This window comes from Anomaloglossus baeobatrachus, chromosome 5, assembly GCF_048569485.1.
Source record: "Anomaloglossus baeobatrachus isolate aAnoBae1 chromosome 5, aAnoBae1.hap1, whole genome shotgun sequence".
Taxonomy (NCBI): domain Eukaryota; kingdom Metazoa; phylum Chordata; class Amphibia; order Anura; family Aromobatidae; genus Anomaloglossus; species Anomaloglossus baeobatrachus.
Window position 1 is genome coordinate 428303128 of NC_134357.1, and position 25594 is coordinate 428328721.

Sequence of the window (25594 nt, forward strand, 5' to 3'; positions counted from 1 at the left end):
ATATAGTGATAGGAGTAAATGTGAACAAAAACCAAAAGAAAAAAACTCCTAAAAAGGTACTTTATTCTAATCAGTATTAAAAATTATGAGTATAAAAACACTGCTCATCCATAATTATTACAGTGATACATTACAGTGGGTGTAATAGGGTGGTAGATCCGATTGGTGGGGACAGTGCTAATTGTTTACTGTTCTCAGGGTAGGGGCAACACTAGTAGTTGCACTAATTGCTCAGATAAATATCGATACGTGGATTGGGGGATAAACTATCTATCCCTCCCTATCCCCTACCTACCAGCGGAGGTGTACCATAAGTTATTGGGTACCCCCCGCTCCACGTCGTCTCTCCCTAATATCTCCCTACAAACTAGTCAGTCAGATCCGGGAGACCCACCACCAAGGAAAATAGTTGTGCAAATAGTCACAATAAAATTAAAATAATTAGATATATTACAGCCTTTTATAGATGTTAAATGGATCTCAGACCAAAAGTTAGTTCATATATATATATGGATATAAAGTCCCAGCAGGGAATGACTTATCTGCCGAGACCATCCAGTATTCTATCCCGACGCGTTTCCCCCCTATATTTTTTCTAGGGGTTCATCAGGGGAATGATCCGAAATAGATCTCTTATATCTTAGTAAATGACGGTCACAAAGACAGTGTGGCATCAACCGCCCATAATAGGGCATTCAGTCTGTAGTGAAACGCTGCTTTCAATATTCTGCAGGTCCCATAGTATCAGCTATCATATCATACCTGATATAATATAATATATAATCTGAGCAATTAGTGCAACTACTAGTGTTGCCCCTACCCTGAGAACAGTAAACAATTAGCACTGTCCCCACCAATCGGATCTACCACCCTATTACACCCACTGTAATGTATCACTGTAATAATTATGGATGAGCAGTGTTTTTATACTCATAATTTTTAATACTGATTAGAATAAAGTACCTTTTTAGGAGTTTTTTTCTTTTGGTTTTAGTTTTAATTGGGTAGTCTAAAAGAAAGGTATGTAGTATATCTTTATGTGCCAGAAATGATCCCTTTAGTGCTTCCTCCGCCCTTACACACATACTCCAGTACCAGGTCAGTCTGTATGTCCACACTTTGTTTAGCCGCTTGGGCTGCAATCGCATGTTTTAATTGTCTGTAGTGGAGCCAGCCGGACGCCGGTAACTGAAACTCACTCTGTAACTGCGGGAATGATTTCACAATTCCTCCGTCCAATATCTGATGCATGTATATCACACCCTTGCGTCTCCACTCCTCAATATTCCCCATTTTCTGAATCTCCGGGAGATTACTGTTATCCCAGATAGGTGTAAACTTAGTTAACCGGGTCACCCCTCTCACCCTTTTCAGCCTATCCCAGGTCTTATTTATAAGTGCCATTGTAGGAGATGTTCTACCCAGGAGCCCCACCGCACCATCCTCTAGTCCCATTACCAATGGACTTCTACCCACTATGTTTTCCAGTACTTCTTTAATGCCCCCATCTTTCTCTCGATCAGACCAACCCCGGAGGTGTTGACATTGCGCCGCCATATAATACAATTCCGGATTTGGGATTGCTAGACCCCCCTCATCTTTCGGCCTTTGTAAAGTCTCTAATCGCACCCTAGGCTGCTTTTTACCCCACACCAGGTCCCTAAACAGCGAGTTTATCCCTTTAAATCTTTTCCTTGAAATACAAACAGGGGCATTGTGCAGTATGTATAGGAGTTTAGGCATTACTACCATCTTTAGCAAATTAACCCTTCCAACAACTGACAAATGTAGCTTGTTCCAGGCATCCACCTTGGCTCTCAATTTTTTAAGGAGAGGCCATAAGTTCACCTGTATGTATTTTTCTACTGGCAGAGATATCTGGATACCTAGATATTTAAATTCGTCCACATTCTTCAATTTGTTAGCCCCAGTATCACCATTTGTCCAGGCTACTTCCCCATCCACTTTAAAGAGGCTCGATTTAGACCAATTAATGGTCAGTCCCGAAACTTCTCCAAATTTCTCTATTATCTGCATGGCATGATCCAATGAGGCTGATGGATCCCCCAAGAAAAGTAATAAATCGTCAGCATAAAGAGCTATTTTCTCCTCTAAATGCCCATACTTAAATCCATGGATCTCCTTTGTTTTCCTAATGGCCGCCGCCAGAGGCTCTATTGCAATAGCAAATAGGAGCGGCGATGGTGGGCAGCCCTGCCTCGTTCCCCGGTGCAACTCAAACGCTGCAGAGGTCATACCGTTAACTCTAACTTTAGCAGTATCCCTATTATACAACAGCTGCACCCACTTTACAAACCGTGGGCCAAAACCTATATGCTGCAACACTTTCCACAGATACCCCCACTCAACACTATCGAACGCTTTCTGGGCATCTAGCGAAGCGATCACCCTCCGGCCAGGGTTGTCAGGTGGCAACTGTAGATTAAGGTACAAGCTCCTGATATTAGCAGCTGTTGACCTATTGGCCATGAACCCTGATTGGTCCATATGGATTAGGTTAGATATAACTCCAGTCAGCCGGTTTGACAACACCTTAGCCAGAAGCTTCACGTCCGCTGTTAATAACGAGATGGGGCTATATGAGTCTGGAAGCCTCGGATTTTTATCCTCCTTAGGAATTACTACTATTATTGCTTCTCTCATAGATTCAGGCAATACACCCTCGTAATGGGGCATTATACAGCGAGCCAAGCCCTATGACCACCCAGCAATAAAGTATCCTCTCCCCTCCATACAGAGAGCACCAAAAACATAAGGATGCACTGTCCAACAGAAGAATTAAAGGAGTATTCCTATATCACATATTTATGGCATATCCTCAAAGGTAGCCAGTCCATATAGAATAACACGCAAAGAAAGTTTATGAACTCTTTCCTTAGATCGTAATAGTACTTCCCCATGCATGGAGCGGCCTCAGGAGCAGAGCATGCACCACACTCAGCAGCAGCCAGCATCTGTCTGTAACAGCAGCGACTGGAGCCTGCTCTGACTGCTGCGGCTGAACCATTTAATTCCCATGGTCAAAATATCCATTGCAGGGTGCCGATGGGCTGTCATTACATACTGGGACCAACTGAAGACTCCCATGACTGCAGTCTTTGTTTTCTTAAAGGGAATCTGTCATCAGATTTTTGCCACCTAATCTGAGAGCAGCATAATGTAGGGGCAGAGATCCCGATTCCAGTGGTGTGTCACTTACTCGACTGCTTAGTGTAGTTTTGATAAAATTACTGTTTAATCAGCAGTAGATTATCATTAGAGGACTACTTGGCGTGCTGCCAGGTAGTCCAGCATATTCATGAGCTCTGTATAACTGCGAGGTCGGCAGTAGAGAAAACATTGATTTTATCAAAATGGCAGCTAACAGCTCAGCAAGTGACACGTCGCTGGAATCAGGGTCTCTGCCCCTACATTATGCTGCTTTCAGATAAGGGAGCAAAACCTGGTGACAGATTCCCTTTAAAGAGCCCAGCCTGTGGATAGGTTTCATAGTGGAATGACAATTTGTCTATATAGTGTAATACATAGCACTAGAAGACATTCCTTAGAGGGGATAAAGAAAAAATGAAAAACTCTATAAAAATATTTTTTTAAATATAAAAATTTCAATCACACTTACTTCCCCCACTATTAAAAAAGGAATTAAATAAACAAATGTATTTGGTATCACTGCCTTCTTTAAAGTCTGATCTATCAAAAAATGTAAAATTAATTACGCTGAATGGTATAAAAAAAAAAAAAATCAATAAAATTGAGATAACAGAATTGAGTTTTTTTCTCCACCTTTCACTGGAAAAAAAACAAACAGAAAAATTAAAAAGTTGAGGCTCTTGGAAGAAGGGGTTGAAAAGAATGTACAAGAAAAGAGAAATTGGCCTCGTCGAGGAGGGGTTAATAAGAAAAGAAGGAAGACGGCGAGCAACTTACCCAGCGGCAGGGATCGCTAATAAGGTTTATGAACAGGGGGGAGAGTTTGGTTCGTCTGACCTCACTGGACGTTGTGTAGGACACGGCCATGAAGCACTCAGCACACACCTTACGCATCCCCCAAGCGCTGTCAGAACACAGCTCCAGAAACTTAGGGATCTGCAAACAGATAAGTTAGACTTCACTATAGAATATGACAAGTTCACATTTATCCCCAGCCAGCATCAATGTTCTCTTGAACTCTTATCTGATGACCCAAGAAAACACTGCATGTTACAAGAGGGTCGTCCCATGGAAGAGCAAATTAAGATCTGCATGAAGAAGCTCCAACAAGGAGAGCCTGCCCATATCCCTTTAGGACTGGTCAACACAGGAAAGTAAATCCTTACCAAAAACTTCTCAGTAGCTTCTAGGCCAACGGCATTGCATACGTCTCCAAAGTTTGCTGCACAGACCTGTACATAAAAATAGATTAAAAATATATAAATTTGGGGCACAGCAACATCTGTTACATGGTAAAGAATGGCATTCAGCCTTATCAAGAGATGCACGTTAAGGTGGTGTCACACACAGCGACGACGACAACGACATCGCTGCTAAGTCGCCATTTTCTGTGACGTAGCAACGACCTCAACAGCGAGGTCGCTGTGTGTGACACCTAACAACGATCAGCCCCCTACTGCGAAATCGCTGCTCGCTCCTGAATGTTCCAGGTCATTTTTTGATCGCTGCTATCTTGCTGCGCCATGATGATAAGCTTAGCATCCTTGTGTTTGACACCGCAGCAGCGACGGTCGCGACGACACAAGGACAAGGACGTGTTTTTGCGGTGTGTTTTGCAACGCCCCTACGACTCCGATTGGTGGTTACAACAGCGTTCCTATTGGGTACCTTGCCGAAGGCAAGACAGTGATTTCATTCTTTAAGTTCCATTCTTTGTTACACGTAGTAGATTCTCTGTCTGGTGTCGCTAGTGTGTCGTTCTTTGTGGATCTGAATGAAATGAAATAGAATGAATGAAAGCACTACTGCGTCTTCCTTTGTTTGGCACGGTCACCCAATCAGGCGCCGCTGTAGCGATCATCAATCGGAACAGAGGGGCGTGAAAAGAGGCAACGCAAAACATGTCTAGGGGTAAACACCACGACTCTATCAAGGTCTGAGTCGTCACATAGTGATGCGTGTGACACCGCACAATGACCATCGAGGTCGCTATGATCGCTGCTCCGTCGCTGCTTAAAAGTACATGTTTGACAGCTTACTAGCGATCATCTAAGGTATGACAGGAAATGGTGATGTAACAGCGACGTTGTTGTCGTTGTGTGTGAACCCAGCTTTAGAGCTCAGCACTGGAAATGATCACATAAGATAAAGGATTTCCCTTAAACACAATTTTGTTTCTTTTACTCTATATTATTCCAAAAATGTGCTCAGATTTACTTCTTACTATACCAGAATAGCGGATGGAGCCTTGTTTTACTACTTTGTGTTAATCCTATCACTGGTTCAGATGCACATTTTCTTATCTGATCTGCTGTTCTCATGGTGCAGAACCAGTCCTATAGTGTTAGGTACATACTATATGTACAAAGGTTTAAATTACCTGCTTAAATTTATTATTCTCTATGTACTACTAAATTTACCCCAAAAGAAATCAGACACTCTCTAAAAGAGTCACACTTAAGAGACTACAAACAATTAGAGTTGACAAGTGAATAGGCTCTCATATACAAATCTATGTCGCTGTCTGTTCCCCCTGCGTTCTACAGCAGCTGGCTCCCCCTGGTGACTGGAAGCAGTATCACTCGCACAGAGTGACATTGGTACCCGATCTGTTTGTGAGAGCTGCAGTGCAATGCAGCTGGAAAAACGAAGGACCTGACAGCGATGAGATCTCTGTGTGAGAACCCATCCACCACCGGCACTTGCCAACTGCAGTTGTTTGGAGTCTGTTGAGTGCAACTTTTTATTTGTTTTTTTTTGAGGGGGGGGAAGGAGTCTGCTTTCTTTTGGGGTTGTCTGCTTTCTTTGATGTAGGGTCCTTTATTCTCTACATTTTTAAGCTGCTTGGACATTTCCTTATTGAATCCAACTAGGACTTATTTTTGGAGTAGGGATTACATTTTAAGCATACTCCAAAAAGACCAAAAAAAAAAGCAAGTCTTATTTTGGTGAAAGAGGGGTATTAGAAATGAAGTCACTATGAAGCACCCGAGTATCCTTTCAGTTATATTAAAGGTGCGTTTACATTACACGAAATACAGCTGTGAAACGACAGCTAATCGGCTGCACGTCTGACCATTGACGGGCCTTACATAGCCTGTTTACGGGGCTGACTGTACTTCCAATGTGCACAGAATGATCGGTGTGCAAAGACGGTCACTGTTCTTGGCAGCACGTCTTGTTTACACAGGAAGATGTGCTGCCAAGAACCATGGTTTCTAAGCTGTTCAGAAGCTCATTTCACATGAAAAACGAGCATCTATCTCATTTGTCGGGCGATTGGCAGCCTGCATACAATAATCGTAACCTGGCATTTCTAGGAACACGCGTTCTCGATGATGGCTTGTGTAAACGCAACGTACAATTACTTGCACTTCTACTCTTGTGACATTTGTGTGTCAGATAATGCGGGATTCCTCATACCTGCAGGACAAGTGAACTAAAGTTTCACTAGAACAGATTCCATAACTAGTTTAACCGCTTTTCAGAATCTGCAATAAAGCTGTGATTGTGTAGGTGAAACTTCCGATATGTGACATGAAAGTCACTGCATAACATCGGATTATGTGTAAGTCTATGAAATCAGCCATCACAAAAGCAAATTAACACTATACAAATGCATTTTTATGTAAGGACTAAATGATACTGTAAAGCCGTTCTGCTAACCACAGCAATATATTAGATTTTCCTATAAGTCATAGCCTAAAGCCAACATAAAACCTTTCCTCTGATTCTTCACCCAGCTATCTGACATGAATCAGACGGCTCTTTCCTTCCTTTCTTGTGTTAGGTCTCATTCAGACAAATGCCGTTTTGGTCCATGTGCAAAAATGGGCAAACACAGGGAAGCAAATGAACGCCTGCACTACTCTCCCCTTTCTTTGGGTGAGTGTGCATGTTTAATTGGCAGAACGCTCCTGCATCCATCCATAATGTGGATGAAGGCATGGAGCTGCATACAGACCACGTCACATCCAAAATTTGCAAATGTGACTGCTTTGATAACGGCAGCGACCGTCTGAACTCAGCGCTAGGGAATGAATCACTAGGTATGGAAGGGAAAGATATACATGGCAGGAGAGAGGTGGGTAAGCATTTAAGGTATTAGGGAAGGCCGTTCACTCAGGCTATAGCTCTGTCTGCATAACATTATCCTGCAGGAGCTGCAGACAGGGAAATCAGTCCAGGAATGACACTGTGCCGATAAATGAGAGCTACCGATGACAACTGCATCCTGGACACACAGACCCAACATCCAGCATGTATTATTGGTGGGTACACATCCACAAGAGACAAGTCTGAAGCTGAGAGCAGGTTACAAACTACATACCAAATGTGGCCTTTAAAGGGTACCCGTTTTATATATATATATATATATATATATATATATATATACATACACACACATACATACATACACACACATATATACACACACACACACACACACGCACAACACACACACAATATATGTACATATGTATATATATAATTATCTGCACAATCAACTTTGATGTGGTCTGTGTCCATAATCAGATGATCGGAGCTCATAACAACATGGATAAGATTACCAACTATACTGTTAGGAGGAGAATGACATCACATTGTACGGGCTATGCTGCGGTAAATAAGAAGCTTTTTGTGTTCCAAAATGGTTCTTTATTGTACCAACGCATTTCGGCACCATACCGGCGCCCAACTGCTGATGTCCATAAACATACATAGTATGGTGTTCCAGGGCGCACAAGCTCTCGGCTCAGCTGTGATGTCAGGGCTTTGACATTGATGTTTGGACAGAAATGCTGTTCAGCCGGTGAGCTCATTCTCATACTTACAGGAGAGTTTGTTACTTTTTTACCTGCCTTTTTCAGAGATTCTCTCAGCTGATTTATGGCCACAGATTACATTAAAGTTGAATGTGCAGAGAAACAAAAAGCCTGTAAAAGGCAAAACGGTACAACATTTGCAAAAGGATCCAAATGCAAATTAATGATTTTTGGTACTCGCTGTAAAATCCATTTCTCGTAGCCTTCTTTGAGGGAGATTGGAACCAACCAAGGTTAATATACTGCCACCTGGAGGCTGACACTAAAAATACATCTTCGAAAAAAAAACTTACACACCAATCTACACTTAGGCAGTCGAGTCCTAGCTATTCGTCAGTTAGTGCTAAACCACTAGGAGGAGCCAAACCAAGATCCCGCTACCCAAGCAAGGTAGGGTGCTGTGTCCCCCAAGTAGTCTGCAAGAAACAGATTTTACGGTGAGTCCCAACAATCTTCATTTCTCTGTTGCTTCCTTTGGGGACACAGGCACCATGGGATGTCGTGAAGCTATCCCTAGAGTGGGAAAACTAATACCAGTACTGCAGAAGGAAGGAAAGCTATCCCTCAGGTTACCACCCAAAGCACCTCCTGCTCTTAGTACTCTTCTGCTAAGACGTGCATCCCTAGAAACATAGGTAAGCGCTCCACAATGATGTGAGCAGTATGAAATCTAAAGAGGAAAAAAGTCTCCAACCTGCCTAATCAAGACAAATGTCTGCCTCCGAGTGACACTAAGCTAAACTTAATAAATGGGTGTTGGTTGCCTAGGTGTAGTCTGGTAGGGAGAATTCAGCTTTTTTTAAGATGTATTCTGAGTGTCAGCCTCCAGGTGGCAGCATATTATTAACCCATGGTTCCTGTGTCCCCCAATGAAGCGACTGAGAAATTCGTTTAGCTTAAAATAAAGTTAAAAAAAAAAGTTGTCCTCAAAAGGTGGTCAACCCTTTAAATTTGCTGTTTTAACGCTTTCCTTCCCTACTCCGAGTAAAGGAACGGCTATCCTTATGTATTAGCAGTGGCCATATTGGAGTTCACTTTGGGGCCCCTGTGCAGCATAAAACTTGCTGTGGTTGATTGGCATTAGTCGTACTGTGTGGGTCTGGATACTGTGCCTCAGACTTGGCTTTACAAGGCTCATGGCTACAAACATTGACATCGCCGTACCTTACGGACTTGGAACAATTTGCTGTCACTGCAGAGATCGCAGAATCGTGGAAGCAACATCTGCTCTACTGTCTGCTTGCCGAGCATGGAAATCATTTTACAGATAATCTGAGGGAGGGAGAGAGAAGTTATTCAGGCGGACATGACACACGTGTGTGCAGAAGTTGAGTCATGCAGGTTATGTAAAGCTCAGGGCAGGTTAGGAATGTGAACTGTACTCCGCTCTATGAGATGTGCGGATGGTAGGTGCCTGTGTAAACACGCAGGGGCAAGCGTTTCCCGATTCCTGCCCTTTTACTCACATTCACAGCTTCCACTTTGTACTCGTCATCATTCTCAGGAGCGGAGAGCTCCAGCAGAATGGGGCACACTTTGTTCTCCAGGTCGCTCTGCTCGATCAGCTCTTGCTCTAGAAGGATCAGTAAAGCCTCCTGACTCGCTTTCCTTACCTGCGGTGCACACAAAAAGGAGCAGAGTGATTGCTGAGTACATGAGTGAGTACACAAGTGTTACGTGATCCCACAACAGTGAACGGTAACAGATTTCTTCAAAGACACAGATGCCAGGCCTAAATCAAAGTGATAAAACATTAGGAATGATCCTGACGCTGATCCTCCGTTTTGGTAATATTTCTCCATGTTTAACCCCTTAATGACCTAAGAAATAATAGCATGCTGTCACTGGTAAAAATGCACTGGGTGTTAGCTATACATTAAAGGGAACCTGTCAGGTGCAATATGCACCCAGAACCACAAGCAGTTCTGGGTGCATATTGCTAATCCATGCCTAACTGTCCCTGTATACACTAGCATGGATCTTGGATCTGTATACACTAGCATGGATAAAGGGATCTTTAGAAAAAGTAATTCTAAAGATCTTTTATCGTATGCTAATGAGTGCAGCGAATAGTCGCAAGGGCATTAGTTCCCTTGCCAGTTGCCCCCATTAGCATGTTAGTACGTCCCTGTGGGTGTGCTAACATGCTAATGAATGTGCAGCGTCACAGGATGATCTCACCTCTCCGCCGCCATCGCGTCCGACAGGGAATTTCGGCTCAGTCCGCATGACCCCGGAGTTTCGGTTATGCACACTTCTTCAGTTTGAAGCCAGGACGCGTACACCCAACTTCATAGTGCACATGACCGAAACTTCAAGGTCATGCGCACTGAGCCGAAATCCACCGTCAAACGCGATGGCAGCGGAGAGGTGAGATCATCCTGTGACGCTGCGTATTCATTAGCATGATAGTATGCCCACAGGGGCGTACTAACATGCCATTGGGGGCGACTGGCAAGGGAAGCAACGCCCAAGGGACTAGTCCTCTCGCTCATTAGCATACGGTATAAGATCTTTACAAATATTTTTTCTAAAGATCTCTTATCTATGCTACTGTATACAGGGACGGTTAGCCAGGGATTAGCAATGTACACACAGGACTGCTCGTGGTTCTGGGTGCATATTGGACCTGACAGGTTCCCTTTAAAGCTGACACCCTGCTGCATCAGCCATGATCAGCGTTAACACCGATAAAGATAGTTTAACCTCACACATGCTGCTATAACAGCAGCATCTAGAGCCCATCCACACCATTTATTTATGTAGTCTTGATGGCTTCCAGTCATGACCTCAGGGTTGGATAGCTATGGTGGCCTGTTTGGATGAGAGCAGCAATTTAGTGGAAAAAAACATCATTTTTCACCCTTCATTCATTCCATGTTGTGTTTATTCCGGTGACGCACTAAAAGGGGTTAAGAAACTACCCGACAGCAGTTTTGAACACTGAAACATGCGGATTTTAAAATAGTGTCACTTCAAGAGTGTTGTTCAATACACTGGCCCATCTACAGTAAGTCACTTCAAAACTGACTAGGTCTCTAAAAAAAACCCATAAGAGTTGTAAACTTCCCTAAAAAAAAAATTGCTGCTAAAAACTTTCAAACCTTTTAACATCCTCAACAAATCAAAGGACACTTGAAAAATGCTATCCATGTAAAGTAGATATATGGGAGGGAGATGTTGTTTGTGAACTTTATCGAACAGTATGGCTATTTGTTGAGGGTAAAAATTGACAATAAAAAAAAAGAGACAAATTTGCAATATTTTCATAAACGATAAAGAAGGGAATTTTGTTTACTTACCGTAAATTCCTTTTCTTCTAGCTCCAATTGGGAGACCCAGACAGTGGGTGTATAGCTACTGCCTCTGGAGGCCGCACAAAGAACTACACTTAAAAGTGTAAGGCCCCTCCCCTTCTGGCTATACACCCTCCCGTAGGAGTACAGATTCCTCAGTTTTAGTACCAAAGCAAGAAGGAGGAAAGCCAATAACAGTTTCAAAAACAAATTCAATCCGATAACTAGATCGGAGAACTTAAGAAACAACGTGAACAACATGTGCACCCGAAAAAACGAAACCCTAAAAACAGATAGGGCGGGTGCTGGGTCTCCCAATTGGAGCTAGAAGAAAAGGAATTTACGGTAAGTAAACAAAATTCCCTTCTTCTTTTTCGCTCCTAATTGGGAGACCCAGACAGTGGGACGTCCAAAAGCAGTCCCTGGGTGGGTAAAAAGATACCACATGAACGGGCTGTCATACAGCCTCTTCCTACAGGTGGGCCACCGCCGCCTGAAGGACCTGTCTACCTAGGCTGGCGTCTGCCGAAGCGTAGGTATGCACTTGATAGTGTTTGGTAAACGTGTGCAGACTCGACCAGGTAGCCGCCTGGCACACTTGCTGAGCCGTAGCCTGATGCCTCAACGCCCAGGACGCACCAACGGCTCTGGTAGAATGGGCCTTCAGTCCAGATGGAATCTGAAGCCCAGCAGAACGGTATGTGTGAAGAATTGGTTCCTTGATCCACCGCGCCAGGGTGGATTTGGAAGCTTGCGATCCCTTATGCTGACCAGCGACTAGGACAAAGAGCGCATCCGAACGGCGTAGAGGCGCCGTGCGAGAAATGTAAATCCTGAGTGCTCTCACCAGGTCCAACAGATGTAAACCCTTTTCAAATTGGTGAACTGGATGCGGACACAAAGATGGCAAAGTGATATCCTGATTGAGATGAAAGGAAGAAACCACCTTGGGAGAAAACTCTGGAATCGGACGCAGTACCACCTTGTCTTGGTGAAATACCAGGAAGGGAGATTTGCAAGATAACGCCGCCAGCTCGGACACTCTTCGAAGAGACGTGACCGCTACAAGAAAAACTACCTTTTGTGAAAGCCGAGAAAGGGGAACCTCTTTCAAAGGCTCGAAAGGCGGCTTTTGAAGAGCAAGGAGAACCTTGTTCAGATCCCAGGGTTCCAATGGCCGTCTGTAAGGAGGAACGATATGACAAACTCCTTGGAGAAACGTGCGTACTTTAGAAAGCTGTGCCAAGCGCTTCTGAAAGAATACGGATAACGCGGAGACTTGACCCTTAAGCGAGCTAAGGGACAAACCTTTTTCCAACCCAGACTGCAGGAAGGAAAGAAAAATTGGCAATGCAAATGGCCAGGGAGAAAACCCTTGAGCCAAGCACCACGCTAAGAATATCTTCCACGTCCTGTGATAGATCTTAGCTGAGGATGGTTTTCTAGCCTGTCTCATTGTGGCAACAACTCCCTGAGATAAACCTGAGGCCGCTAGGATCCAGGACTCAATGGCCACACAGTCAGGTTCAGGGCCGCAGAATTCAGATGGAAAAACGGCCCTTGAGACAGCAGATCTGGACGGTCTGGTAGTGCCCACGGTTGGCCTACCGTGAGATGCCACAGATCCGGGTACCACGACCTTCTTGGCCAATTTGGAGCGACGAGTATGGCTCGCTGGCAGTCGGACTTGATTTTCCGGAGAACTCTGGGTAACAATGCTAGAGGTGGGAACACATAGGGGAGTCGGAATTGCGACCAATCCTGAACCAAGGCGTCTGCCGCCAGCGCTCGGTGATCGTGAGACCGTGCCATGAAAACTGGGACCTTGTTGTTGTGCCGTGACGCCATCAGATCGACGTCCGGCGACCCCCAGCGGCAACAGATCTGTTGAAACACGTCCGGGTGAAGGGACCATTCTCCTGCGTCCATGCCCTGGCGACTGAGAAAGTCTGCTTCCCAGTTTTCCACGCCTGGGATGTGAACTGCAGATATGGTGGACGCTCTGCTTTCCACCCACGTCAAAATCCGCTGGACTTCTTGAAAAGCTTGGCGACTGCGTGTTCCCCCTTGGTGGTTGATGTACGCCACCGCCGTGGAATTGTCCGACTGAATCCGAATCTGCTTGCCTTCCAGCCATTGTTGGAAGGCTTGCAGGGCAAGGTAGATTGCTCTGATTTCCAGAACATTGATCTGCAAGGTGGACTCTTCCTGAGTCCACGTCCCCTGAGCCCTGTGGTGGAGAAACACCGCTCCCCACCCTGATAGGCTCGCATCTGTCGTGACCACTGCCCAGGACGGGGGAAGGAACGACTTTCCCTGTGACAATGAGTTGGGGAGAAGCCACCAACGTAGAGAATCCTTGGCAGTCTGAGAGAGGGAGACAGTCCTGTCGAGGGACGTCGATTTCCCATCCCATTGGCGTAGAATGTCCCATTGTAGAGGGCGCAGATGAAACTGCGCGAACGGGACTGCCTCCATTGCTGCTACCATCTTTCCTAGGAAATGCATGAGGCGCCTCAGTGAGTGCGACTGGCTCTGAAGGAGAGATTGCACTCCGGTCCGTAGCGAGCACTGCTTGTCCAGTGGAAGCCTCACTATCGCTGATAGAGTATGAAACTCCATGCCAAGATAAGTCAGAGATTGGGTCGGGGTTAGATGAGACTTTGGAAAGTTGATAATCCACCCGAAAGTCTGGAGAGTGTCTAGCGCCACCTTCAGACTGTGTTGGCATGCTTCTTGAGAGGATGCCTTTATAAGCAGGTCGTCTAGGTACGGGATGACCGAGTGACCCTGCGAGTGCAGAACAGCTACTACTGCTGCCATGACTTTGGTGAAGACCCGGGGGGCTGTTGCCAGACCGAAGGGTAACGCTACGAACTGTAGGTGCTCGTCGTGTATGACGAAACGTAGGAAACGCTGATGCTCTGGTGCAATCGGCACGTGGAGATACGCATCTTTGATGTCTATTGATGCTAGAAAATCTCCCTGAGACATTGAGGCTATGACGGAGCGTAGGGATTCCATCCGGAACCTCCTGACTTTTACGTGTCTGTTGAGCAACTTCAGATCCAGGACGGGACGATACGATCCGTCCTTTTTTGGGACCACAAACAGATTGGAGTAAAAACCGTGACCCTGTTCCTGAAGAGGGACGGAGGTCACCACTCCTTCCGCCTTTAGAGCGGCCACCGCCTGCAACAGAGCATCGGCTCGGTCTGGTGGTGGAGAAGTTCTGAAGAAACGAGTTGGCGGACGAGAACCGAACTCTATCCTGTACCCGTGAGATAGAATATCTCTCACCCAACGGTCTTTGACATTTGCTAGCCAAATGTCGCCAAAGTGGGACAGCCTCCCACCGACCGCGGGTGTGGGCATCGGAGACCGCAAGTCAGGAGGACGTCGTTTTGGCAACGGTTCCTCCGGCTGGTCTTTTTGGGCGTGACTGAGACCTCCAAGAATTTGAACGTCTCTGGTCCTTTTGAGTCTTTTTTGACGAGGCGAATTGGGACCTGCCCTGTCCTCGAAAGGACCGATAACCAGACTGACCCCTCCTCTGTTGGGGCTTGTTTTGTCTGTGTTGCGGTAAGGAAGAGTCCTTACCCTTGGAGTGTTTGATGATTTCATCCAAACGCTCTCCAAACAATCGGTCACGAGAAAAAGGCAAATTGGTTAAGCACTTCTTGGAATGAGAATCTGCTTTCCAATGTCTCAACCACAGAGCCCTACGCAAAACAACTGAGTTGGCTGACGCCACTGCCGTGCGGCTTGTAGCGTCAAGAACAGCATTAATCGCGTACGACGCGAATGCCGCCATTTGCGAGGTCAATGGTGCTACCTGCGGGGCAAATGCACGTGTGACAGAGTCGACTCGCGCAAGCCCGGCCGTGATAGCTTGGAGTGCCCATACGGCCGCAAAAGAAGGCGCTAATGACGCTCCAATCGCTTCATAGATGGATTTCAGCCAGAGCTCCATCTGCCTGTCAGTGGCATCTTTAAGTGCCGCTCCATCTTCAACAGCAACCAAGGATCTGGCTGCAAGCCTGGAAATTGGAGGATCCACTTTTGGACACTGGGTCCAACCCTTGACCACTTCAGAGGGAAAAGGGTAGCGTGTATCTTTAAGTCGTTTAGGAAAACGCCTTTCAGGATAAGCGTGGGGTTTCTGGATTGCGTCTCTGAAGTCAGCGTGGTCCAGAAAAGTGCTTAATGTACGCTTAGGGTATCTGAAATGGATTCTCTCGTGCTGCGAAGCTGACTCCTCTACAGGAGGAGCTGGTGGGGAAATATTCAACATCTTATTGATGTTAAATATAAGATCATTAACTATTGCGTCACCATCTGGTGTATCTAGATTGAGAGCGGTCCCAGGATCAGAATCCTGATCAGTTAAGTCCGCCTCATCACCCATAGATTCATCCCGCTGGGATCCAGACCATTGAGATGAATGTGAAGGCCCGTCATAACGAGCCCGCTTAGGCTGCCCGGGGCCATCGTCCGAGTCAGAGTCTTCACCCTGAGGTGTAGATGCCCGTCCCGGAGCTAGGAGCTGAGGGGGACCAGGGGGCAATACATGCACAGTGTCCGAGGTCTGAAGTACAGGCCCAGCTCGCAATGTGTCAAGAATTTGTGACATAGTGAGAGACATTCTGTCAGCAAAAGCTGCAAACTCAGTTCCTGTCACCTGGACAGCATTCACAGGTGGTACACCCTGGGACACGTCCAGCAGAGGCCCCGGCTGTGCAAGCGCCGCAGGGGCCGAGCACTGCACACAATGGGGGTCCGTGGAGCCTGCCGGTAGAAAAGTCCCACATGCGGTGCAGGAAGCATACAATGTCTGTGCCCTGGCACCCTTGCGTTTTACGGGCGACATGCTGCTGGCTCTCTGCATGTGAGAGAGTCTATAGCCAAAGGGCGACCAGCGCTATGTAATACCAAGTATTTGTAGCAACAAAATACTAAGAATACTACGAGCACAAGAGGGGGTGAGCCCTGAGGGCTGCTTACCGCCCGCTGAACAGCGGGTAAGAGGCTGCTGAATGCCTTGTCTGGGTCTCCCCGGCTCCCCTCTGCAGCTCAGCGTGTCTGCAAGAATGGCTGCCGGCTACTGTGGAGAGGGGCGGTCCGTGGGAGTTCCCAAACAAAAGTGCGGGAACAGTGTCCCCTCTGTGCTGACTGTGAGGGCTGGAGTATGTAAAAACGACTCCAGCCCTCAGCGCTGATGCCCTGGCCAGCGTCCCGCCCCTCTCCTGACTGGCAGGTCTGTGGGCGGGAACGAACGCTAGCAGGCCGCAAAAGCCGGGGACTCGAGTTATCAGCGCGGCCGCCGTAAAAGCGCGGGCCGCGCTGAAGTCCCCGGCGCACCGCAAGTGCCAGCCGCGCCGCTGTTCGAGCGGCCGGCGCGACCGAGTTCTGGACGTGGGCAGCGTCCCGCCCCTCTCCTGACTGGCAGGTGTGGGGGCGGGAACGAAAGGAAGCAGGCCGCAAAAGCCGGGGACTGTAGTTATCAGCGCGGCCGCCGTAAAAGCGCAGGCCGCGCTGAAGTCCCCGGCGCACTACAAGTGCCAGCCGCGCCGCAGTCCCAGCGGCCGGCGCGTCCTATTCCCATAAATGTGCCTGCTTCAGCAAAGCTGAATGAGGCCATGGCACAGGCGCCGCAGCGCTGATGTCCCCCGGCGCACTACAACACCCAGCATGCTGCGGTGTGAGCGCCAGATACACGGGGACACAGAGTACCTTGAGGATGCAGGGCCATGTCCCTGATGTACTCCGCTCCATCCAGCATCTTCTCCAGGGGCTGTAGATGGAGCACGGTCTCTGTGCCTGGAGACCGGTAAATCCCACTTCACCCAGAGCCCTGTAAAAAGGGATGGGGAAGGAATCAGCATGTGGGCTCCTGCCGCCGTACCCGCAATGGGTACCTCAACCTTACAAACACCTCCGACATAAGTGGGGTGAGAAGGGAGCATGCTGGGGACACTATATGTGTCCTCTTTTCTTCCATCCGACATAGTCAGCAGCTGCTGCTGACTAAAAACAATGGAGCTATGCGTGCGTGTCTGACCTCCTTGCGCACAAAGCTAAAACTGAGGAATCTGTACTCCTACGGGAGGGTGTATAGCCAGAAGGGGAGGGGCCTTACACTTTTAAGTGTAGTTCTTTGTGCGGCCTCCAGAGGCAGTAGCTATACACCCACTGTCTGGGTCTCCCAATTAGGAGCGAAAAAGAAACATACCTACCTAAATTTAGCACTAATGTCAAGTACAAAATGTCATGAAAAAAGGATCTCAGAATCACTGGGATACACTGACACATTCCAGAGTTACTAACACAAAGTGACACGTCAGATTACAAAAATGGGGCTTGGTCACGAGAGAATTAAGAGATGAGCGTTCTTAAAAAGTGACAGACAAGCCCTCTGCCCCGCCACTGCCCTCTGATGGACCGGTGCCACTAATGGTGGAGCCATGACCAGCTTTTCTGGCTCAATCAGAAGACAGTGGATGGTAAAAGAGCAGGTCCCTCAACCCTAAGAAACTCCTGCATAAAGAAGACTGAAAAATAGGGACCATTATGGCAGCAGGTACATGGAAGTCAAGTGTTTAAATTGGACTGAGGAGCCCCTTTAAATCACAGGGCACATTTATCACACGGGATCAAGGCATAACAGCAGCCAATACAGATATGGACCTTACATAAAGTCAGATTTCAGTCTTCTATATCCTTCATTTTACAGGTTTCCGGCCTGGGGTCAGAATGTCCACATCTTCGGAAAGCTTATTTAGGGAATATTAGGTGGCTGTTTACTGGGACTTTTAGTGTGGAAAGTTTTGAGAACTGCCACATGCAGAGACAGGTGAGAAAACTTCATTCAGTTACTGGTGAAAACTGCACCTCAGGCACAGAATAGCTGAGGAGTCGTCCTTTAGTTTTCCATCAAGTCGGCAAACCGGTTTCAGAATCACATGACAATACTCAGTGCCGGGTGCACGGACGGGAAAGGAATATATATATACTTGACTTATAGGCTTAGAGGACAACTAATGACATGAAGTGGAAGAAGGGAATTTTGTTTACTTACCGTAAATTCCTTTTCTTCTAGCTCCTATTGGGAGACCCAGACAATTGGTGTATAGCTACTGCCTCCGGAGGCCACACAAAGTATTACACTTTAAAAAGTGTAACCCCTCCCCTCTGCCTATACACCCTCCCGTGCATCACGGGCCCATCAGTTTTGGTGCCAAAGCAGGAAGGAGGAACTTATAAATTGGTCTAAGGTAAATTCAATCCGAAGGATGTTCGGAGAACTGAAACCATGAACCAAAAGAACCCTTCAACATGTGTACTCAAAAGAACAACAGCCCGAAGGGAACAGGGGCGGGTGCTGGGTCTCCCAATAGGAGCTAGAAGAAAAGGAATTTACGGTAAGTAAACAAAATTCCCTTCTTCTTTGTCGCTCCATTGGGAGACCCAGACAATTGGGATGTCCAAAAGCAGTCCCTGGGTGGGTAAAAGAATACCTCGATAAAACGAGCCGAAAAAACGGCCCTCTCTTACAGGTGAGCAACTGCCTCCTGAAGGACTCGCCTACCTAGGCTGGCATCTGCCACAGCATAGGCATGAACCTGATAGTGTTTCGTGAAAATGTGCAGACTCGACCAGGTAGTGCTGACACACCTGCTGAGCCGTAGCCTGGTGACGCAATGCCCAGGATGCCTCTGCGGCTCTGGTAGAATTGGCTTTCAGCTCTAAAGGAATCGGAAGCCCAGAAGAACGGTAGGCTTCAAGGGTCAGTTCCTTGATCCACCGAGCCAAGGTTGACTTAGAAGCCTGCGACCCCTTACGCTGGCCAGTGACCAGGACAAAGAGCGCATCAGAACGGCGCGGGGGCGCAGTGCGCGAAAGAAGAGCCGGAGTGTTCTCCCGAGATCTAACAAGTGCAATCCTTTTCACAATTGTGAACTGGATGAGAGCCAAAAGAAGGTAAGGAGATATCCTGATTGAGAAGAAAAGGAGGATACCACCTTAATTAGGAATTCCGGGACCGGACGCAGAACGACTTCATCCTGGCGAAACACCAGGAAGGGGGCTAGCATGACAGCGCTGCTAGCTCAGACACTCTCCGAAGTGATGTGCCTGCCACTAGGAAGACCACCTTCTGCGAAAGGCGTGATAGAGAAAACTCTAAGAATGCTAAGAGCCAGAACTCAATGGCCACCCAGTCAGGTTGAAGACCGCAGAATTCAGATGGACAATGGCCCTTGAGACAGCAAGTCTGGTCGGTCCGGGCATGCCCACGGTCGACCCGCCGTGAGGTGCCACAGATCCAGGTATCACGACCTCCTCGGCCAGTCTGGAGCGACGAGGATGGCGCGGCTGCAGTCGGACCCGATCTTGAGTAACACTCTGGGCAGCAGCGCCAGAGGAGGAAATACATAAGGCAGTCGAAATTGCGGCTAGACCTGAACTGATGCGTCCGCCGCCAGCGCTCTGTGCTGGCGGTTGATGTACGCGACCGCCGTGGCGTCGTCCGACTGTATCCGGATCTGCCTGCCGTCCAGCCACCGCTGGAACGACTTTAGGGCTAGCTACACTGGCCTTATCTCCAGGACATTGATCTGAAGGGAGGACTCTGTCAGAGTCCAGGTTCCCTGAGCCCTGTGGTGGAGGAAGACCGCTGTCCACCCTGACAAACTCTTGTCCTTCGTGACCATAGCCCAGGATGGGAGCAGGAAGGACATTTCTTTCGACCAAGAAGTGGGAAGAAGCCACCACTGAGAAGAGGTTTTGTCTGACAGTGAAAGAGAGACGTTCCTGTCTAGGGACGTCGATCTCCTGTCCCATTTGCGGAGAATGTGCCGTTGAGTGGACGCAGATGAAAGGGGAACTGCCTCCATTGCTGCCACCATCTTCCCTAGGAAGCGCGTGAGGCGCCTCAAGGGGTGAGACTGGGCCCGAAGGAGAAAGTGCACCCCTGTCCGCAGCGAACCCTGTTTGTCCAGTGGTAGTTTCACTATCTCAGAGAGAGAATGAACTCCATCCCGAGGTAAGTCAGTGATTGGGTCGGTGTCAATTTTTACTTGGGAAATTGATGATCCACCCGAACCTCTGGAGAGTCTCCAAAACAATGTTCAGGCTATGTTGACGTGGCACCCGGGAGGGTGCCTTGACTTAGGAGATCGTCTAAGTAAGGGATCACCGAGTGTCCCTGAGAGTGTAGGCCCATCGCCACTGATGCCATGACCTTGGTGAAGACCCGTGGGACTGTCGCCAGGCCGAAAGGCAGAGTCACGAGCTGAAAGCGTTCGACCCGGATGGCGACACACCGGGAGCGTTGATGCTCTGGTGTAATCGGCACATGGAGATAAGCATCCCTGATGTCGATTGATGCTAGGAAGACTCCCTGGGACATCGAAACGATGACTGAGCGGAGAGATTCCATCCGGAACCGTCTGGTTCTCACCAGGGCTGTGGAGTCGGTAAGCCAAACCTTCGACTCCGACTCCGACTCCTCAAATTCTCTTGCACCGACTCCGACTCCGGCTCCGACTCCTACATATATTGCTTATAGTTAGGTGAAAAATTTATTGTAGTACATGAATATGTGTATGTGAACATCAGACATTTAATAATTTTTATGATACAATAATCAAGATATTTGGATAGAACATAAAATATATTTATTGGAATACAACTTTAGAACACAAAAAACTGTAATAAATTGTAAATATGTAATACACTATGTAATATACAGTAGATTACATATATATCTTGTGTGTGTATATACACTGTATATATATATTATATATATTACATATTTACAATTTATTAGTTTTTTTGTGTTCTAAAGTTGTATTCCAATAAATATTTTATGTTCTATCCAAATATCTTGATTATTGTATCATAAAAACAATTAAATGTCTGATGTTCACATTGTACTACAATAAATTTTTCACTTAAATATAAGCATTATACTAAATGTTGTTATTTAGTAAAATATTCAGCACATTCTGCATTGCACTCCTGTCCCCAATTTATTATATATTTTAGGAGTCGGAGTCGGTGCATTTTATACCGACTCCGACTCCGACTCCACCAAAATGAGCTCCGACTCCGACTCCACGACTCCGACTCCGACTCCACAGCCCTGGTTCTCACGTGTCTGTTGAGCAGAATGAGGCCCGGAAACGGACCGGAATGATCCGTCCTTTTTTGGTACCTCGAACAAGTTGGAGTAAAAACCGCGACTACGTTCTTGAAGCGGAACGGGGATCACAACTCCATCTGCAGAAACGAGTCGGAGGACGAGAGCTGAGCTCTATCCTGTAACCGTGAGACGGAATGTCTCTCACCCATCGGTTTTTCATCCAATTGCACGCCAAACAAACGGTCGCCAGAAAATGGCAAACCGGTTAAGAACTTCTTGGAAGCAGAGTCTGCCTTCCATTCGCGTAGCCCCATAGCCCTGCGGACTGCCATCGAATTGGCGGATGCTACCGCTGTACGGCTCGCAGAGTCCAGGACGGTGTTCATGGCGTAGGACGAAAAAACCGACGCCTGAGAAGTCAAAGACACAACCTGCGGAGCAGAGGTACGTGCGACCACATTAGTCTCAGACAGACAAGCTGAGATAGCTTGGAGTGCCCGCTCGACTGCGAAGGCCGGAGCAAAGGACGCGCCTATGGCTTCATAGATGGAATTCCTCATGAGCTCTATTTGCCTGTCAGTGGCATCCTTGAGCGATGAACCATCTGCCACTGATACTACGGAACTAGCCGCCAGTCTGGAGACTGGAGGATCCACCTTGGGACACTGAGCCCAACCCTTAACTACGTCAGGGGGAAAGGGTAACGTGTGTCATTAAGGCGCTGAGTAAAGCGCTTGTCCGGAAGTGCTCTGTGCTTCTGGACAGCATCTCTGAAGTTAGAGTGATCGAAAAACGCACTCCGGGTACGTTTGGGAAACCTACACTGGTGTTTCTCCTACTGTGAAGCAGACTCCTCTATAGGTGGAGTTGGGGGAAAAGGACTAGCACCTGGTTGATGGACGTTATAAGGTCATTTACTATGGCGTCCCCTTCAGGTGTATCCAGATTGAGAGCAACGTCAGGATCAGAGCCCTGAGCTGCGACCTCCGCTTCATCCTCCAGAGGGTCCTCATGCTAAGACCCCGAACCGCGTGATGCCGCCGGGGAAGGTTCCCAGCAAGCCCGCTTAGCCTGTCTGAGGCTGCGGTCCGTGTCGGAGTTCTCACCGTGGGATCTGGGTGCCACCCCAGGAGCCCTTTGCTGTACCGACCGAGAGGGCCTGGGGACGATGAACTCACGGTGCCCTGGCCCTGTGTTACCGGTCTGGACTGCCAAGCTTCTAGTATCTTAGCAGACCATCTGTCCATGGACTGAGCCATGGAATGTGAAGCGACTCAGAGAGTTTCTCAGTCAAAATTGTAAACTCTGTCCCTTCCATCTGTGCAGTGGAAACCGGCGGTACCTCCTGAGCCGAGGGTCCCACCAGTGCCGGAGGCTCCGGCTAAGGGAGCCAAAAGCAAATAATGCTGCCGAATAGAGAAAATGTATAATACATATTATATATATATATATATATATATATATATATATATATATATATATATATATATATATATACATACATACATACATACATACATACATACATACTACGGGACCCAGAGGGGTCCAGCACCTGACAACTGGTGTGGCTTACCAACCGCCCCAAGCGGTGGTGTGTCCACCAGTTCCCTGCCAGGGACTCTCAGAGCTGCAGAGCTCCTTCTGAAATCTCCCACCGGCAGAAGTGACTGACTGGCAAGCGCGGGGGCGGGAGTACCTGTACTAGGCCGCAAAAGCCTGGGACTAAAGTTAAAAGCGCGGCCGGCCCACAGGAGCGGTCGGCGCGGTAGTCCCGGCTCACAAAACACAGCAGCCGCTGCGGCGTCTGTAATACAGGCGCTGCATGCACCGTCCCTAAGGGGACACAGAGTACCTCATGGGTGCAGGGCTCTGTCCCTGATGATATCCAGCCTCCTGTCCGTCAGATTCCCCCAGGGGCTGCGGAGGGAGCCCGGTCCCAGTGACCGGCGACCGGTTAGGATCCCACTTTTCCCAGAACTGCGGAGCCCGTTCTGAAATCCCCCACCAGCAGAAATGATTCACAGTGCTCAGTGAGGGGGGAGGAGGATACCAAGCATGCTCCAGCCCTTACTGCCGACGTCCAGTCGGCCGTCCCGCTTTTACCCCTGACTGGCAGGCCCAGGGGCGGGAGTACATGTACTAGGCCGCAAAAGCCGGGGACTAAAGTTAAAAGCGCGGCCGGCCAGCAGGCGCGGTCGGCGCGGTAGTCCAGGCTCACAAACCACAGAGCAGCCGCTGCGGCGTCTGTAACACAGGCGCTGCATGCGCCGTCCCTAAGGGGACACAGAGTACCTGATGGATGCAGGGCCCTGTCCCTGATGGTATCCAGCCTCCTGTCCGTCAGATTCCCCCAGGGGCTGCGGAAGGAGCCCGGTCCCAGTGACCGGCGACCGGTTAGGATCCCACTTCTGTCAGAACTGCGGAGCCCGTTCTGAAATCCCCCACCGGCAGTATTGATTATAACAATGGCTGCCAGCGTTCTGAGGGGAGGATGGAGCCGTGGGCGTGCCTAATAAAGTGCGGGAAACTGGTGCCCCACAGTGCTCAGTGAGGGGGGAGGAGGATACCAAAGTATGCTCCAGCCCTCACTGCCGACGTTTAGTCGGCCGTCCCGCCCTTACCCCTGACTGGCAGGCCCGGGGGCGGGAGTATATGGTACTAGGCCGCAAAAGCCGGGGACTAAAGTTAAAAACGCGGCCGGCAAACAGGCGCGGTCGGCGCGGTAGTCCCGGTCTCACAAACCACACAGGAGCCGCTGCGGCGTCTGTAACACAGGCGCTGCATGTACCGTCCCTAAGGGGACACAGAGTACCTTATGGATGCAGGGCCCTGTCCCTGATGATATCCAGTCTCCTGTCCGTCAGATTCCCCCAGGGGCTGCGGATGGAGCCCGGTCCCAGTGCCTGGATGACCGGTTAGGATCCCACTTCTCCCAGAGCCCCTAAGGGATGGGGAAGGAAAACGGCATGTGGGCTCCAGCCTCTGTACCCGCAATGGGTACCTCAACCTTAACAGCACCGCCGACTTAGTGGGGTGAGAAGGGAGCATGCCGGGGGCCCTGTGGGGGGCCCTCTTTTCTTCCATCCGATACAATCAGCAGCTGCTGCTGACTACAATGTGGAGCTTGTGTGCATGTGTGCCTCCTTCAACACAAAGCATAAAAACTGATGGGCCCGTGATGCACGGGAGGGTGTATAGGCAGAGGGGAGGGGTTACACTTTTTAAAGTGTAATACTTTGTGTGGCCTCCGGAGGCAGTAGCTATACACCCAATTGTCTGGGTCTCCCAATGGAGCGACAAAGAAATGATCATTTATGTGCCATATGGAGCTTAGTAATACTTAATGCCTTGGCGACGCGAACAATGAAATCTTCAGAATAGCAGCTTTCCAATACTGTAAACAACATTGCCCCTAAAAGTCCCATTCATCTCCGTGCATCCTCCATGGCTCCAGGCACTGTTATTGAACAGGGAACGCCAAGGATTATAGGATCATGTGATTGTATCATAAGACACTAAGGACCTGACATAATCTGTGCAGTTTACTCACAGACGTTGGCAATGAATATTCAAATGATTTAGATAAAAAAAATTATATATCCCCACTGGTCATATATTGCTGGAATATCCTATCAGAATGTCTGAAGTGAGCCGATATATCCCGCTATATGCACTCTATACACACATTAACTCAAATATTCACAAGAAGATTTTTATTTTTTTGCTTAAAGGGAATCTGTCAGCAGGTTTTTGCTAAGTCATCTGAGAGCAGCATGATGTAGGCAAAGATGCCCTGAGTTCAACAATGTATCGCTTATATTTCTGTGTGCAGCCATTCTGACACAGTGAGAGAGTTTAGATTTTTCATGTAGCAGTGCTGGGAGAGCTGTCCCCGTCCACACCAGGCTTCTATAGTGTACATTTCCATAGACAAAAACTGCTTATCACAGAAGGGGGCGGAGTCAGACTACAGCTCTTGCACTGCTGAGACCCACTAATAATAAAGATATCAGGCTTAAGCTAACATTGTAGACACACAGAAAAAAAGACTGTAAGATAACTGATGCAGGGCTGAAGTCTCTGTTTTAACTATTGCAGCATGCGGTCTTCAGGTTACATTGAAGAATTCTGCTGACAGAGTCCCTTTAACTATG

At 48.0% G+C, this 25594-nt stretch overlaps 1 protein-coding gene across 1 annotated transcript in view; it reads right to left on the reverse strand.

Annotated features, from left to right (window-relative positions):
* The window catches only part of LOC142311708 (serine/threonine-protein phosphatase 4 regulatory subunit 1-like), a 136607-nt gene that overhangs the window by 79872 nt on the left and 31141 nt on the right, over positions 1-25594 (reverse strand). Inside the window, exons 6-9 of the mRNA XM_075350353.1 lie at positions 9464-9610; positions 9162-9269; positions 4338-4403; positions 3949-4107 (exon numbers count right to left, since the gene is read on the reverse strand). Coding sequence (XP_075206468.1) covers positions 3949-4107; positions 4338-4403; positions 9162-9269; positions 9464-9610 — 480 coding nt within the window. The remainder of the gene's footprint in view (positions 1-3948; positions 4108-4337; positions 4404-9161; positions 9270-9463; positions 9611-25594) is intronic.